The sequence below is a fragment of the Rhineura floridana genome, chromosome 7 (assembly GCF_030035675.1).
Source record: "Rhineura floridana isolate rRhiFlo1 chromosome 7, rRhiFlo1.hap2, whole genome shotgun sequence".
NCBI lineage: Eukaryota > Metazoa > Chordata > Lepidosauria > Squamata > Rhineuridae > Rhineura > Rhineura floridana.
The window spans coordinates 48,937,650-48,956,479 of NC_084486.1; the positions used below are offsets into that span (position 1 = coordinate 48,937,650).

At 42.3% G+C, this 18,830-nt stretch overlaps 1 protein-coding gene across 10 annotated transcripts in view; it reads right to left on the reverse strand.

The window, feature by feature from the left end:
• The window catches only part of EXOC6 (exocyst complex component 6), a 143,315-nt gene that overhangs the window by 62,249 nt on the left and 62,236 nt on the right, over window positions 1-18,830 (reverse strand). For 9 of the 10 annotated variants that reach the window (XM_061635528.1, XM_061635532.1, XM_061635531.1 and 6 more), the window contains exons 16-18: window positions 16,748-16,859; window positions 16,014-16,148; window positions 1,157-1,336 (exon numbers count right to left, since the gene is read on the reverse strand). In XM_061635528.1, coding sequence (XP_061491512.1) covers window positions 1,157-1,336; window positions 16,014-16,148; window positions 16,748-16,859 — 427 coding nt within the window. The remainder of the gene's footprint in view (window positions 1-1,156; window positions 1,337-16,013; window positions 16,149-16,747; window positions 16,860-18,830) is intronic. The other variant, XM_061635534.1, reaches the window with a different exon arrangement.

Sequence of the window (18,830 nt, forward strand, 5' to 3'; positions counted from 1 at the left end):
AGTGGTCACTGTTAACTCCCACAATGAGAACTTTCGTAGCCAATCCTGTGCATTTTTTCCAGTGGTATGAAGAATTATTCTTTTTTCTCTTAACTTTTGGAAATTATGTGTACATAAGCATTTGTATTAATAAATACATTTGGGGAAAAATGAGTCAAGCTTTATTTTATCAGTTTCCTGGCTTCATATAAAATGTGACCTGAAAGCAACCTGCAACTGTCGCCACAGAATGATCTGAAAAGAAGCAGCACATTCTGGTGCCTTAGCATTTGACTAGAAGCTACTGACTAGTTCTCTGACTATGTCCTGGTACACACACAACATGCTTATTTCTTAGCTAGGGTTAAAAAATTACAAAAAGGTCAAGAACTCAAGGCTTTTCTAATACAAATTCCTTCCTCCTTTCCTTACTCTATGCCGCATTTAACAATTATAATGCTGACACAAGCACCACGGATAACATTACTTGGGGTATTTTTGTAAAAACAAACCAGGATTTGAACCTCATTTGCAAACTGATGGTTGTGGTTAGAACCAGTGCAGATGAAAACTGCATCATGGTTAACACTGACAAGGGAAGGACGGGAGAGGGGAAGCCTCATATTAGAGATCAGTGGTCTTAGTCACACTAAAGCAAACAGTCACAAGCCTTGGGCTCGTACCTTCTCTGTCTGGTGTGGCTGTGAGGATGAGCTTGGGAGGTTTTGTTTCCATTTTAGATTCACCACGTCTCATCATGTGAACCTAGACAAAATGTGGTTAATCTTAACTATAGGTAGTTGAAACAAGTAAACTTCAAACCATAGTACATGTGTTAGCTTGTTTTCAGCTAACTATGGTTAGGCTTGACCACAGTTTAGGTCTCACACAATGTGCCTAATCATGATTAATCACAAATGGAAACAGAAGCCACATAAGGGGGTATATGCATAAGCTGAAGCTTAATGAGGCTCATTCTTATAACATTAAATCATGGTTTACCATTATGTCTGAACTGGCCCTATGTGTGCTCTAGGTAAGTCTATGATTTAGGTAAGGGTATGTATAAGTAAATAAATAAATAATGGGTTGCTGTTATTTCTACCTTGTGTGTCATAAACATCCTTAGATTACATTCCAAAGACAATCTGCTATTACTTGCATTTAGTATACTTACAGGCAAGTGAGTAAAAACCTGAAAGGTGCTTCTTAAGAAATTAATAAGATCCATTAAATAGCCACTAGCTCTCCCATCTGGCTCAGCCATTGTCCAATCATAGTCAGCAAGCTGGATAAATTCATCAATCTTTTGGTTAAGTTTGGTATAAATTTCTCCTTCAGCAGCATGTCTTGCATCCTGAAAAAAATATATTTATGCTGAATTTTTAGTATCAGAGATAGTTTCCTGAAACATAGTGCTGTAAGAGAACACATAGCGGCCAAGAAGATAGGGAGGAAATCATAAATTTCTGGCTTAAAAAATTAGTCACCAATACGAAAGTAATCTGGGGGTTTTTTTGTCACAAAGGCACTTATGCAGAGGCTTTATGCTTTCATCTTGTTTTTGGAGGGCAAGCTATGAATATGTAAGATACCGTATATTCCGGCGTATAAGACGACTGGGCGTATAAGACGACCCCCAACTTTTCCAGTTAAAATATAGAGTTTGGGATATACTCGCCGTATAAGACTACCCCTCTTCCAACGCACACCAAATAAAAATTAAAAAAACATCAGATTTGATTTCAATATGGTAATTTTAATTCAAATGCTTATGACATGCAGGTACTTAGCAGGAAAACTGTCACTTACAAACATATGGCTGTTTGTCATCAAACATGTAAACATAAAACAGTGCAAGTGGATTAAACTTTTCCTAATTCACTCTAAAGCTGAAAGGAAGGATAAGACAATAAACCCATGGGAGCTGCCATGCTGTTTGTTTTCTAAGCTGACAACCAAACAGTTTCCCTTTAAAAGCCTTCAAAATCCTCCTGTTCGTCATCTGATATCATAAGTACATCAATGACATCTTGTGATACATTTGTAAGGCAGTCATCGTATGGATCGAATTCCGTATCAGATGGTGTGGTCTCAGCTTCGGCTTCCTCTTCATCTTGCCACAAGTAGTCGTCCTCCATACCATCTAATGAATTTGATATGCCACACTTCTTGAAAGACTTGATTACTGTTTCTGCATCAATATCATTCCAGGCTTTTATGACAAACTTGCACAAAACATCCAACTGTGGAGCACGCATGTTTCCTCCTTTTGTGAATGACTTTTCGCCGCTAACCATCCATTCATTCCATTGTTCTCGAATGCGATCTTTAAATGGCTTGTTTAGGCACACATCCAGTGGCTGTACCAACGATGTCAATCCTGCAGGAATAACTGCCGCATCTGTGTTTAGTCTTGCAAGCCTTTGCTTGGTGCTGGGAGTTAAATGAGCCCTGAACATATCCCACACCAGTAGACTACGTTTTTGAATAAGTCCACCTGGTCGCCTGCTCCATACATTATCAAGCCATAGCTTTACCCCTTCTTCATCCATCCAGCCTTTTTCATTCACATGTACAAAACAACCAACAGGGAACTTGAGTTTTGGCATTGTTTTTCTTTTAAAAATAATCATTGGTCTCAGTTTGGTGCCATCAGCTGTGCATCCTAGTACCACTGTAAAACTGGACTTCTCATGTCCTGTTGTTTTAATTAAAATTGTTTTTTCACTTTTTTGATGGACAGTTTTATTTCCAACCATATCAAAATTCATTGGAGTTTCATCCATATTTCCAATACTACTTAACGCATAGCCATGTTTAGTGCGCTGTTGTATTACGTATCGATGGAAACTATTTACTTTGCTATCAAGATCTGCAGGTAATTTTTGGGCAACTTTCGTCTTTTGCCTCAGTACCAAATTATGCCTTCCCATGAATCTAGTACACCAGGATACAGTGGCCTTAAATCTGTTGCTGTGATCTGGGTTAGATTTGGCCCACTGAAGTGCAAACAAACGTATTTTATTTCGTGTCACTACATAACCATTTTGGCGATGCTCATTCACCATGTCTGCTACATGTTTTTCAAGTTCTGGCCAATGTGGGGTGCCTCTTCTTAATGCACACTTACCCCTTGGCATACTCTTTAATGCTTTTTCATTTGCTTTCCAGTCCCGAACCATCTTTTCTGTTACTCCATATTGTCTTGCAGCAGCGCAGTTATTATGTTCCATGGCAAAGTTTACAACTTTAAGTTTGAAACTGGCTTCATATTTCTTTCTTCTTGCTGGTGGAGCCATGATGGGGTTTTGACTGTTGGACATTTGTATACTGTACTGTATGTACTGGTGCTATACTGTATGAACAGGTACAGATACTGGTCTTAGAACAGGCGCAGTACACGGCACACGACTGGGGCAGAATTCACTGGCTGATGTACACTGTCACGATGGGGCAGAATGTACACTTGGCGTAAAAGGTAATATTGCACAGGATTGCACAGTATCAAAAGCTTTGGAGGATATATAGCCAAATAGCTTTGTATGTAGTCAACAGTCTGACACACTATCAGTTGACCTGGTGTACAGCCAGTGAAGTATCAGCAGTGTTGCAGCAAAAAGAGTCTTTATACTGGTGCAGATAAGCGCAGTACCTCAATAGTTGCCAGGGTCAGTCACAGAGATTGGGTTAGTGAAGTACTTCCTATCTGCAGCACATACACAGGGAGCTGATTACACACAGGGAGCTTGACAAAAAGCTGGGTCCCGCTAACCCCAGCCCGTGAGAGAGAAAAACCCTCCCCTTTGCAATGCTAATGGGCTCTCAGAGAGAGCGGGAAAAAACGGCCATTAAAATGGCGCCCGTAGAAAAAGCGGGAAAATCGAACAAGAATGACGTTTATTTTGCCCAGCAACAACTGTTAAAAAACGTAATGAGCAATGGCGGGCAGAAAAGAATGGCATCTGAAATTTTAACTGTAAAATTAGAGAGAGCCGCCACGGTAGAATACGGCCGCGGGACTGAACAACTTAATCGCGGCTGCTGGAAATATGCTAGAAAAAACTCCGTAAAGGAGGCAGTACAGCCTGTGAACTCCCATACCCGAAGAAAAATCGACCAACAGGCAAAGCGCAGCCGCGGGCTGAGAGGGCTGTCTAGGGCAGAAACAAAGCGCCGCGGACGAGGAGCAAGGCAGCCCAAGCAAGAGGAGCCATCAAAAGGGGAAGGCAAAGAGCCGCAGACACAGGCTCCAGACGGGGAACTAAAGCGCCGCCCGTAAAAATCAAAGACGAAGGGAGCCGCAGCCTCAGGCTCCCGATCGTCAGGGCACAAAGGGAGGATCGGTAGAGAAAAAGGGGGTCGGAGGCTGCAGCCGCAGCTCCTGGCCAAGCCGCGTCCGCCGCTGAGGCGAGAGACCGCACACACACACCCAGCAAGGAGGAGAAATTAACAAGGAAATTGACACACAAGCAGCATCCCAAGCCAGCAGCAACCACACACACCCGCACTCTCGACACAAGTAAGGTGGGGTAAAGCGCCGCCCGTAAAAATCAAAGACGAAGGGAGCCGCAGCCTCAGGCTCCCGATCGTCAGGGCACAAAGGGAGGATCGGTAGAGAAAAAGGGGGTTGGAGGCTGCAGCCGCAGCTCCTGGCCAAGCCGCGTCCGCCGCTGAGGCGAGAGACCGCACACACACACCCAGCAAGGAGGAGAAATTAACAAGGAAATTGACACACAAGCAAAAAGAATGCGGCACCCCAAGCCAGTAGCAACCACACACACCCGCACTCTCGACACAAGTAAGATGGGGTAATAAGTGGTAGATGGTAGACGACACCCGGCGTATAAGACGACCCCCGACTTTGGAGAAGATTTTCCGGGGTTAAAAAGTCGTCTTATACACCGGAATATACGGTAAGTACACCATCAACATTCTGAAATGCTACTGAGTCTTCAATTGGATCGCTTCAGAAAAATGTCAAGTGAATCAAACTGTTACTTAACATTTCTTATGGGGAGGAGAGCCTGGCTGGGAGTCCAGAGTCTGTGATTTCAAATCCCCATTCGTGTCTCCTGGGTGTCAAGAGCCAGCTAAAGATCACCCTCACAGTGAGTGGCTCAGGGGTTACATGCCCTGCCACCTGTGCAGCCGTGGGCAAGCTGCATTGTCCCAAGGAACCCAGTTGCCCCCCAGCTGGCAGTTGTGGACAAGGAAGGGACTGGCTTCTGCAGCTGTGGCAAGCTGAGCAGGCCCTAGCCAGCTGGGGAGGACTAGCCTTAGAGGGAGGCACTGGTAAACCCCCTCTGAATACCACTTACCATGAAAATCCTATGCATAGGGTAGCCATAAGTCGGGATCGACTTGAACGCAGTCCATTTCCATTTTTCCGTTAATTAGCACTGGTTTTTGTTTTATTACAATGGGTTTTTGGAAGATGCTTGTTTTTATTGTTTTTGGTGACTGATAAGAGACCACTGTTTTGTGATGAAACATGCATCATTAGAATGCTTTCTTATCCATTATATATCCAAACAAGCAAAGACCTGCTGGCTGAACAAGTTTTATCTAGTATAGTGTATTGCATGAACTTTGAGAGTTTTTATCAACTTTATTCAGTTGGCAGTTGACTCTACCTGGATTGCCTTGGGTATATAGAGGAGTTAATGATGTCTGTTGGAGGTGTGGATGCTCCACAACTGATATATTTCATACATATGGGAAATATCTAAGCATTCTGAAAGTTAATTCCAGACTCATAGCAAGTTACTGGTTATGCTTGGGACCTGATGGAATGCCTCTCCCGACACGAACCCACCCGTACACTACGCTCAACATCAAAGGTCCTCCTCCAGGTCCCTACTCCAAGGGAAGCTCGTACAATGGCAACAAGGGAGAGGGCCTTCTCAGTGGTGGCCCCCAAATTATGAAATGATTTCCTTGACGAGGTGCACCTGGCACCAACACTGTTATATGGAAGGAAAATGCAATACAGAAGCCAGAGGCCAGCAAAATAAATCTAAGCTGGAATCTAGTCCTGAATCATTGTAAACTAGCCTTTGTTAATTACCCCAAACCCAAGGGGATTGTGGAGCAATCAGCTAGGAAACAACATCTAGTGGAGATATTAAAGGACATCTTCTCAGTGAGATTAAAGATCCAGGAGATAGGCTCAGTAGAGTACCTTTATTATAATGGTATTACAGCAAGAGCGGTGGCTACATTCCATTCACCCCAAGTAGTGACCCAAATATTGTCCCAAAAGGATAAATTGGCTAAATTGAACATTGTTCCTAGGAGGTTCTTTGAAAATAAGGCAGCGCCAGAACCTCTACTTCCTAACCCCCAGCCTTGCCCAAATTTCCATCAAGACAACAAATATGGATGGCTCATCGACCTGGAGGACCCGGAAGAAAGTTCTAAGAAGGAAAAATCAGCACCCCAAAAAGAGAATATGGTCTTTACACCGCAAACTACTCCTCAATCGGTTGGTGGATCCAATATCTCATATGTGCAGGAAGAGCAAGAACTCCTACAATCATTTGGAGCTCTTCCCCTAGAAGATCGCATTGAAATATTATGCAGACTTGAGCAACTGTCAACACAGCTGACAAAGATCCACAACCACTGCCCGGATTACCAAGGTGGCAAAACAGACACTGCGCAGGAATGGGATGCAAAATGTGAGACCACCCGACAATATGAACAAGGGAGAACCCCATTAACTTTCTCATCTACCTCGTGGTCTACCACAAGTTCCCCGACATCGACGCACTGGGACACCCTAGGGGTGGGGAGCCTACCTGAGTGACAAACAAGGAGGGTGGTCATGTGCAGACCGGAAGGGGACACCATAAGGAGGGTGGGAAGCCATGATATTAAGAGGCTGGTCGGCAGATCCTGGAAAGGTGTATACGGCAGGCCATGCCAACTTAGGGGAACAAGGGATAGATGTATAATATCCATCCCATGTTCCGGGCCTGTCCATAACCAGAAGACTACTGGGGGAAGCAGGACTCCATCCAACCTTCGTCTGCTGTTGTGTAACGCCAGGTCTGTGACCCAAAAAACATCGCTCATCCATGATGTGATCCTGGATGAGGGCGCAGACCTGGTATGTATTACGGAGACCTGGCTGGATGAGACCTCAGCTCCCACGCTTGGGGCCATGTGTCCAGCCGGTTTCCAATACGCACAGCAGCCGAGGGTTGGTAGGCGGGGAGGGGGAGTGGCAGTCATATATCGGGAGTCTTTGGTTTTTGCCAGACCCCCTCTCCATGAGACCAAGTTTGTCGATTGCATGTACTGGAGGTTGGGCCCAAAGGGCAGTTTAGGGATTCTGCTTGTGTACCGCCCTCCCCGCTGCACAGCAGACTCCCTGACCGAGGTGCTTGAGGTGGTCGCGGGTGTACAGATGCTCTCCCCCAATCTCTTGGTTTTGGGGGACTTCAACGTGCACGCCGAGATGATCCTCACTGGAGCCCCTCGAGATTTCATGGAAACCATGACTTCATGGGAACTGCACCTTAGTACTATAGGGCCCACCCATGTAGCCGGTCATGCTCTTGACCTTGTGTTTGCCTGAGGAGGGGAGGAAAGTGCTCTGAAAATAGGGGCTGTTTTCTCTTACCCTGTGTCATGGTCAGATCACTACCTGGTGAATATAGACCTCTCAATGCCACACACCCTCTGCAGGGGACAAGGACCTATTAGGATGGTCCGCCCCAGATGCCTGATGGATCCTATAGGATTCCTGAATGTGCTGGGAGACCTGGAGTCTGCTGAAGGACGCCCGGTTGAAGCCCTGGTGATGGAATGGAATGGAGAGATCACTAGGGCTATAAACCGAGTGGCTCCGAAACATCCTGAATAGAACTCAGACAGCACCCTGGTATTCACCACGGCTGCAGGGTCTGAGACAGGAGGTGAGACGACTAGAGCGCCGGTGGCGGAAATCTTGCTCTGAACACGATCGGACACTGGTTAGAGCAGCAATAGCTGCCTACCAGGTGGCAACAAAGGCAACGAAGAGAGATTTCTTTGCTGCCTCTAATGCATCCGCAGAGTGTTGTCCCAGGAGGTTGTCCCAAGTGGTCCGAAGCCTGGTCGGTCCAGTTGCTCAGGAACCCATGGAATACTCTAAAGCCTCCTGTGACATATTTGCTAAACACTTTGCCGATAAAATTGAGCGCCTGATAAGCATGATTCCGTGCGCCGTGGATACAGGAAGTGAGCTAGAGTCGGCCAGTTGCATTCCGGTCCGTTGGGATCGATTTCAGCCTCTTCCCTCTGAGGAAGTGGACAAGGTGCTCTCTACAGTGAAGCCAACCACTTGTCTTCTAGATCCTTGCCCATCATGGTTCATTATGAACTGTAAAGAGAGGCTGAGCGAAAGGATCAAGGCAGTGGTAAATGCATCCTTGGAAGAGGGTGCAATGCCATCAGCCCTCAAGGAGGCAATAATAAATCCCATCTTGAAAAAGTCCTCCTTGGATCCTCAAGACCCAAACAACTTCCGCCCAGTCTCTAACTTACCATTCTTGGGCAAGGTGACTGAACGAGTGGCGGCCAAACAGTTGCAGACACACTTGGATGTAGCAAATTATTTGGATCCATTCCAATCGGGCTTCAGGACTGGACATGGAACTGAAACAGCCTTGGTCGCCTTGGTGGATGATATGAGGAGGGCGTTGGATAGGGGAGAACATACCCTCCTCGTCCTCCTGGATCTCTCAGCGGCTTTTGATACTGTCGACCACGGTATCCTTTTAGATCGCCTGGAGGGATTAGGAATAGGGGGCACCGTTTTGCGGTGGCTTCGTTCCTATCTCTCTGATAGGCACCAATGGGTGGCATTGGGGGATGAGGTTTCAGACCCTTGGCCTCTCAATTGTGGAGTGCCACAGGGTTCTATCCTCTCCCCCATGCTATTCAACATCTATGTAAAGCCGCTGGGGGCCATCATCAGGAGATTTGGGCTGCAGTGTCACCAATATGCGGATGACACTCAGCTCTATCTCTCATTTAAATCCTCACCAAGGTCGGCTGTGGATACCATGTCCAAGTGCCTGGAATCCATTAGTTAATGGATGGGAAGGAATAGGCTGAAGTTTAACCCTGACAAGACTGAGGTGTTGCTCGTGGGAGACAAGAGTAAGTTGGGAGATATAGACCTGGTGATTAATGGAGTAAAATTGCCCCTGAAAGACCAGGTCCGTAGCCTTGGGGTCATTCTCGACTCCCAACTGTCCATGGAGGCTCAGGTTTTGGCAGTGGGTCAGGCAGCTTGGTATCAACTTCATCTGATACGGAAGCTGTGACCCTACCTTCCTGTTCATCTGCTCCCACGAGCAGTACATGCCCTTGTCTCCTCTCGCTTAGACTACTGTAATGCGTTCTACGTGGGGCTGCCCTTGAAAACGATCCGGAAATTACAGCTGATACAAAATGCGGCGGCACGCTTAATTAGTAACTGCCATCGCCGTGATCACATCACGCCAGTGTTAGTAGATCTACACTGGTTACCAGTTGTTTACCAGGCCCAATTCAAGGTGCTGGTACTGACCTTTAAAGCCCTATACGGTGTCGGCCCAGTTTATCTGAAGGAGCGCCTCCAGCATCACCAATTAGGCCGCCTAACAAGATCAGCCACACAAGACCTTCTCTCGATTCCGCCAGTTGAAACAGCTAGGCTGGTGCGAACCAGAGAGAGGGCATTTTCAATTGTGGCCCCCACCCTCTAGAACTCCCTTCCTTTCGATCTTCGCTATGCTCCCTCCTTGATAGGCTTTCGCCGAGCCTTAAAGACCTGGCTATTCAGGCAGGCCTATGGGAAATCTGGGGTATGTTAGTTTTTAATTACCTGAAAGAGGTGTTTATTTTTTAAATATTAGTATGTTTGTATTGGTTTTATACTGGATTTCATTGTACATGTCAGTCACCTAGAGTGGCCATTAATTCGGCCAGATAGGCAACTCACAAATAAAATTTTATGATGATGATGATGATGATGATGATGTTATCTTTTCGGTGCCAGGTCAAGACTTTCCTCTTCTCCCAGGCATTTCAGCATGTGTTTTTAAATTGCTTTTTAAAAATGTGTTTTTAAATTTGTATATTTATTTTTAATGTTTTTAATTGTTGTAAACCACCCAGAGAGCTTCGGCTATGGGGCAGTATACAAATGTAATAAATAATAATAATAATAATAATAATAATAATAATAATGCTTTACTGTTAGACTGATTATATTGTTTTACTATTTAAATCTTAAGATTATCCAAGGATATGAAAATTTCATGTTAAATCTCTTTTTAACAGCAGCTAAGATAGCTATAAGCCATAAATGGAAAAAGATTAATCCCCCATCAGTAACAGATAGACATATATAGAATTGCACTGTTGGCAGCCTAAGTCAGAAGTTAGTCCATTTAGGTCCAACAGAGCTAATTCCCACGTATAGGACTGCAGTCTATGAGTATGTGACATAGCCATCATGGCTATGTTCTACCTCCACAGTTGGAGGCAATATGCCTTTGAATAGCAGTTTCTGGGAATCGCAAGCAGGGAGAGGGCTCTTGCTCTCAGGTCCTGCTCATGGGTTTTCCATGGATGTCTGTTTGGCCACAGTGAGAACAGGATGCTGGACTAGATGGGCCGCTGGCCTGATCCAGCAGGTCTCTTCTGTTTCATTAACACTGACAAAATTTGTGAGGTTTAGAGTAAATAGACAGATCATTGTTTTACTGGAAATTGGAGTTGTTTTTAATGTTTTGGAGTGATAAAGTACAATATACAACCACACATTCTTCCTAGTAGCACTTAAGGATATATTTTAGAATTATCTGGATTGCTACAATTATTCATCTAGTATTCTAGTAAATATATTGTAGTATATTTTAACATATACTTCTCATAATAATTTAAACAGACATTTGAAGCAAATCTGTTTAAAATCTGTGATTCTTCTGTTGTAAGAAGCTAGAGAACACTATTGTGCACAAGATGTGTCATTTTAAAAAACTGGAATAGAAAAGGAGAATTCAGAGTTATTTTCAACATACTAAGACTGATATAATTTGCCTCCAGGAGATGAAATTAACAAAAGCAGAGCATACCAAAGTGCAGGATAGCTAGGCTGATCAGATATATTCAGCTTTCCATAAAAAGGTACACAAGGATTAATAAAAAAAGGATTTTGCATCACAAGTGAAGCGTATGGATTGGTGTGATTCTCTGGGGTAAAAATAATAAGTTTTAAGTAATACAGAGAGCAGAGGAGGGAAGAATCTATAAAGGGTATGCCCTTATAACCCGATTGGCTTTGTTGGCAATTAATTTTGGATTTTATTTTTTTTTGTTCAAGGAGCTTAGATACCACAAATGACAGTCACAGCATGGCCCCACAGACAATTAGATAATGTGCATATAGGTCAAGACAGAGGCCCTTATTAATAATTTTTGTTTAACCCCAGGATGGAAAAAAGAAAAGTTTAAGCCAACGCACAGAAAATTGGTTAGTATGTTCCTTTTCACAGTATACACAAGTTACAGCATATATATATGTAGCAAATTATGAATCCTCACAGAACAATATAAGAAAAAAAACAACGTATTTTTGATGAAGAATCAAAAGAACTATTGCTACTACTGGTTTCACCTAAAATAACTGTCTGCTACAACTTTCATCAAAACAACCTTTGGGTCTCAAAGTTCCATTCAAACAATTCCTGGAGCATAATTACACAGCAGCGGGAACACTGCTTTCCAAAGCCACCAAAAAAACCTGTGTACCTTGAATAGGTAAAACAAGGATAAACAGAACTGACCACAGTCCCTGCCCTGAGTTCTACCTCCTAGTCCATGTTTAACATTAAACATGACACAATCATTCATGGAGATTCATTAATAATTTGTTTGAGCAAAGGGGTGAAAACCATCAACAGATACCAGGAGAAGAGCAGAAGACTCTGTATTGTTTGGCCTACCTTCTCTCTTCTCCCTGCAATGAACCTTCACACATAGTGTCTCCAGGAGGGAAGAATAGCTCTGAGGCCATGCTTTGTGATGCTTTCAGCAGCAAAGGGGCAAACCATCCATCCCTGAACTAAATATTTCTCAAGGATTGTTAAAAAAAAGAAGGGCTTAGTCACCTCCCCAAGGACGTCTCGCCTGACAGCTCCTTGCATCATCTGAAGAGAAATGAATGATGCTTACTTGCTTCCTCTCAACTGGCATAATTTTACCAATTCACTCCCATTCCAGGCCCAAGATTAGTAACTGCATTCAATCTTCTGCTGCTGGAGATATTCCCAAATGGCACAATGGAAGCCTGCCATGTGTGTCCTGTTCTATTCGGGGATGGGGGAGTCACCTAGTTGTTCAGACGGATGTTATTTTTCTGGGCATGGCAGATTTCCACTTAGAGACAGATACAATAAATAAGTTATTTGTATTAAACAGCCACAGCAAGCAATTCTGAGGATTTCTCTAGTGCCCTGCACCCTTCTTCCTAAATTTAAAAAAAATATATCAGATATTATCCTGTGTATTTTTTAATAAAAAGTTGTGAGCTGACAGGCAGCCCTGCCATAAAGAAATAAGATTCTTCCTTTTCCATATTCCCTCCAATGTACAAGTGATGAAGTGTTTTTTATATAATGCATCTTTACCAGGGTCATGTGCGTGGTGCGCAAGATTCCTATATCCTAGTCAATGTGGTTCAAAGCCCCACACACTATCCCCACCTCTGCTGTTGGATCACAGACTCAAGATCTGTCTGTCATACCACCTTCAGACCCTTAGGGTAAGAATCACCCTTCTGTGCTTTTCAGGAACTGATCACAGAAATTTTCAACAACTATCAAGAAGTGCAAGGGCCCATTTTGGTGTTTAAATGTCTCCAAGCAAAGGACACAATTTGTAGCTTCAACAACCAGTTAATCCATCCTTCACCTCATACCACTGAAATCTTAACAGCCAAGACAGGCTATTCTCATTCATATAAATCCTTTATTCTATTCAGCCTTCAAGACCCCTAACTTGGGTACTGCTTGTACTCAGGAAAGAATTGCAGATGATCTAAGAATGGAAACAATAACAAAAAATGATGGCACAAGAATCCTAACTCATGTCTTCCATACCTCAAATCTTGCTTTTAACAAAGAATTTGTCATTTGTGTGAGCTGGAGGACTTAAGGGGCGGGAAAGGAACTACTCTTTGAGATACGGTGTGATGAGCAAGTTCCATGGAAGCAAATGTGTTTTGACTACTATGTGTACAAAGAGTTGGAAGCCACAACAGCTGGTCCTACCCAACTTCTGGCAGATGCAACACTATTATATAAGCCCACAGAATTAACTGCACATGTGTTATGCACACACAAAATGATATGCACATATACATTCAAACTGCAATGTACACAGCTGCCTTTAAAGTAAACATAGACTATGAATTTTGATTTGCCAAAATGATCGTGAAGATGACGACAAATTAGTACATTTTTCATGAGAAGACAAACTGGAAGAATGTGCTGATCGCTACAAGCACTTCAACCTGCTGTAGTTTCCTTCAGGTCTACACTGAAGGTGTGGACACCTATGGGACCCAAAGGTGGTTGGGATGTAGTATATCCCCATTCCTGGAGTCATGCTGGTGCCCATTCCCCTGCAGCACCTGGGTCCTGTTTTTTATGGGTTTTGCGGTTAGCATTAAAGGGCCAAATAAGGAACATGGAAAACTTCACAAATCAAGTCTTACTGATTATGATAATGAACTTTGCTAAGTACATGTAACTCTGAAAAGCGAACTTTCCCAAAGTTTTGCAGCTCACAAACTCCAGATTTTCTGTTATATTCTTTTGGGCAGACTGAGACATCTTAAAATTTTGCACTCATTTTTTTTAAAAAGGCAAAACCGTTTGGAAATACTGAGTGGCCATTTTTATTTGAAAGTTTGTAAAATATTGTTTCATACTTGAACACAATCTAATCTATTACCTAGCTATGGGGATCAAAGCCACATTATAGCGATCCCGGTAGGCAGATTTTATACACAAGGAAAACTTCACAGTGGAATAAATACTCAAAGGTTCCTAAGGCTGAAAATTCAGGAGCACAGTGTTAATTCCTTTGAGCTTGCCTTTATCCTTCTTATGTCCTCCTTTAACCTTGATGACAGAGATTAAGATTGGAATTTGAAACGTTTAGTTTCAGATTTAGTTACAAAATTAAAAGTACTGCAGACAGAACTACTCTCAGTAGGAATAATCCTGTTTAGTTTGTTAGTGTGTGAAATCCAGTCCTGTTTGGGTATATTCACAATACGGAAATTACTCAAAATTGAAGATAACAGCTGTTACAGAACTGACTGGCACCTGGTTTTGTGTATTTATTACTTATGTTACAAAACATAACAAATTTATAGGACTAAATGAATCAACAAATGAATCTATGCTATGTTTTGAATTGTCATTCCACAAATATCCTTTATTTAAAATATTAAAAAAAGATTTCTTCAGCTCTGGAAACCCTGTGGCTAGGATACAAAAGACTATAAATCTAGTTCCACTAGCCCAAATATTCACCTCTGGAAACCTTGTGGTAGGAAAAGAACATAAATCTAGTTCCACAAGGCCAAAGGGTGTATAGACTAGGTTTCACAAGACCACAGATCCCCACTATACATGGCAAACTGCATTTGAAACTGAAGAGTTTCCAAAGCAGTACGTGAAATGTTATTGTGCCTGTGTATGACTGATAGTAGTGGTGGTTATTCGAAGAAAAAAATCAAGCATTCCTTTGCACTAGCACACGCCTCTTGCACAAACTGCAATCTTGTATACACTTACTTGGAAGTAAACCCTGTTGAACACAAAGGGCCTTTCTTCTGGATATCCATAGTACAGACCTACATTGTCTGCAGCTTTTTAAAGTCCTAGTTTGTAGTCTCTAACATAGTCATTAGATATTCCTGCCATTTTATTTCGGCATTGAGACACATTATTGTGTTCGTGTGTACAATATTAATAACTTACGAGAATGACCTTTGTCACGTTCTCTGGCAAATGAAGTATGTTCATTGCCTTGAAGGCTAAGGAGGAAAAGGTATATGGACACACAACCCGCCAGCCCCCTCTCTCTCACACACACACGTACGTACATGTTTCAATAAAAAATCTGCCAGGGTTCTGGGGAAGTTATATACAAGCTTCCCACCACCACCACAACCACCGGCCTAGAGACATTGATGCTATTATTTCTGCAGACGAGGAATGAGAGAGACTGCTGCTCACTCCAAGTCCGGATGACTATATTTGTGGCTTTCAAAAATCCAGTGCACAGGGCAGATCTAAAGAGGATCAGGCAGCTTGATGTAAGACACACAATGTCAGTGCAATAATCCTAGTCAGACCCTACACTGACTTAAAGGCCATAGTCCAGAAACTTAATTAAAATAAAATCACTAATATTCTTTCATGAGTGCTTCATTTGGAAACAATACCATGCCTTTGCTGATTAAAAACATTCTTACATAACCACCAGCATCTATGATCAGCTTTAAGAAATGTATAAGTGTAGTTCTGAAGATGCTGGACACAAACATATTCCAGTTTTGCCTCCTCCCAAATATAACCCCATCAGTACCTATGTGGTACACAGTTGATCACGGATTAACTTTAATAAGATTAAATTTAATGCCAATTTAAAGTAAGCCAACCATCTAAAAACAATGACATCTGTACCATAACAATAATGAACTCTTCATGTATCTAGGTTTATTTCATCTTCCTAACTGCCATTCTAAAGTACCCAATATTTTGTTGCACAAGAGTTGGTTTTGTTTTAATCTGTTTGAAATTGTCCCATAAAGCCAGAGTAGCATTTCATACTATTTTTGGTGTAGTTACAAATTCCTAATTGTTACATTCTTAACTTGCATCCCAGAATACTATAGTAAGCTATATCTAGAAATGGAGAACTCGCCTCCCTAGGTTGGGACTTCAGTATGTAAAAATGGTAAATACTTAACATACCTTAAATGTTGATAGGCCATAGAGTCTTGCGGTATGGAGAGTTTCTTGGGAAATATTTGTGATATTAGTAATAAAGTCCTCAAGATATTTACATGCTTGTTCCAAATGTGTTGTGTTGATGATAATTTGCACCAGCTTTAACAAAAAACACAGAAAAGGACCAAATTCTGATAAAATGCATTTACAATATGCAACTGAATTTGATTCGGCTGTAGTAGTAGGCACAACTATTTTAAAGGCAGATTATTCAGAATGCTGTTTAGCAATACTGTATTAACAGTAATACTGTAGCAAAACCTACAAGGTTTTAAACAGATTGCTACATAGAATAAGTTTCTACTTTCAGGGAACCTTTTCCATATTATCTACTGAGGAATCCCTTTGTGCCTTCTACATAAATCCTGTGTTGGAGAGGACACTGCATCCTATAACACTTGTCACACTTTGTGTGGAGTGGGGATAGCTTTCTGCGCATGTTAAGTGTTGCCATCGCCCTGTATGAACCCAATAGTGGGCACTAGATTGAATGCACCCAAAACTCTCCCTGTAACTGCACAGTGCATGTAAGAAATATTTATAATGCCAGACAAGTTCCCTTTCAGGGATGCTTGCCCACCATTACTGACCTTCTCATTAAGAAGTTTCTGAGGGGGGTGCACAGCTCACAGGAATGCAGTTTACTATACAGTGAACTATACACGATAGCACCCAGAAACATGCATTTCTAAATTTACCTCTGTCAAACCTATGTGAGGCTTTTTGATGAGGTTTTGTAAACAACTGCTTAAAGTTCGAGTCAGCAGCAAATTTGTAGATTTTCTAAGCATGTCATCTATCTCTGTTGAACTGAAAGACAAAATTTAACATACTTTGAAAACAAATTATTAAATTTATTAAAACTTTTAAATAATTTTGCAGTCTTCCTTCTCTCACCCACCCACCCCTCCCTGGTCAAGGGTGCTTCCAATGCAACTTTTGAATTCATCTCTGTCTTCAATTGTACAATGGTGCCATAAAGGGAGAATTACATGTTTTCCTGTTACTCCAGAGAGAGAAAAAGAACTCATTTAGCAAACTCCTTTCAAACAAATGCATATGTTTCACTGCAACACAGGAATGCACGCAATGGATCCTACATGACAAAGAAATACCGAAGTAGTTGTTAGTAATAATGTTATGAGGTACTTAAGCGCTATTCCATTGTCAAGCAGCAGTTTGGCAAAAATAAACAAAAATCTAATAACTTTCAAAAAAAGGGGGGGGAGAAAAAAGAAACATAAGATTCACTTCTGTATTGTAGCATGAAATAATCCACGGAACTTCTTTGCAGTACTACCGCTGCTGCTTAGGCATATAGTTAACAGGCTCCAGCACTGTTCAATAATAGACTTACATAACATTAGGATATAGTGCATCTTTTCCACTGCAATAAATTTTCAGTGAAACCCTCCCATCAGTTAATCTATAAGTTACATTCATCAAGGGTGCAAGCAGTCATCTTAAAATGCAAGTTGTTACAGATGCTACCAATGTACATTTATTCTTCCAGGTACTTCTCTGAGAATCACATGCACATCACACAGTTAAAGCACTCTGATACCACTTTAACAGGCAGGGCTTCCACCAAAGCATCCTGGGAACGGTAGTTTGTTAAGGGTGCTGAGAGTTGCTAGGAGACCCCTCATAGAGCTACAATTCCCAGAACCCTGAACAAACTGCAGTTCACAGATTCTTGGGAGAAGCCATGACTATTAGAGTGGTGTAAGAGTGCTTCTACATGTATGGCGTGTGAATGTGACCCTCCTTCTTTAGCACTTTGGCTTCTGGGAAATTGCAAGACATAAGATAGGAAGCTGCTTTATATCAGGACAGACTCTTTGTTCATCTAGCCCAGTACTGTCAGTGGCTGTTCGAGTCTCAGGCAGAAGTTAGTCAGATCACCTGCCACCTGATCTTTTCAATGGGAGATGCCAAGGATTGAAGCTGGGACTTTCTGCATGCATAGTAGGTGTTCTACTGCTGAATTACTGTCCTTCCTTCTGTAGTTGGGATCTCTTGTCCCAAGTTTGTATTTCACTTGTAGGGCATATATTTGCAGTTTCAAAATTGTACATTGCAGTCATGGCAGGATTTGCAAGAATGCTCTCAAGCAGGGAGTCTGTTTTTCATTGTGATCAAATGGCCCTTTACATATTTGTGAGATTTCTGATACTCTGCCACAATTTAAAAAGTTTTTCATATGGCAGATGTGAAAAAGGCAAATTCTATCCTAGGGATTGTTAGGGAAAGGACTGAAAACAGAACTGCTGATATCATAAATCCATCATACAAATCTATCGTATGACCTCACTTGAAATGCTGGGTGGTGTTCAACTAAATTCTTGTGCTGGTGAAATGACTTCAACTAGCACAAGATTTACCTCTTCTGCTCACACCACCTCAAAATCTGTTCTGGAGAGTTAGGGAACCCCCTGAACAGATTGGGGGGTACAGGGAGAAAATGTTTCCATTGTGCAAGGAAAAATCCTTGCTGTGACGGAATGTTCAACTTTGCACTATGCTGAACACAACTCACTGTGTACAGTCCTAGTCACCTCACCACAAAAAGGATATTGTAGAATAAGATACAGAAATGGGCAATTGAAATGATCAAGGAGATGGAGCAACTCCCCTATGAGGAAAGTTTAGAGCATTTGGGGCTTTTTCGTTGAGAAACAGGCAAGTAAGGGGGAACATGATAGAGGTGTATAAGATGAATGGTGTGGAGAAAGTAGGTAAGAAGTAATGCTAGAAGTTGGAGCCATCCAATGAAGTTGA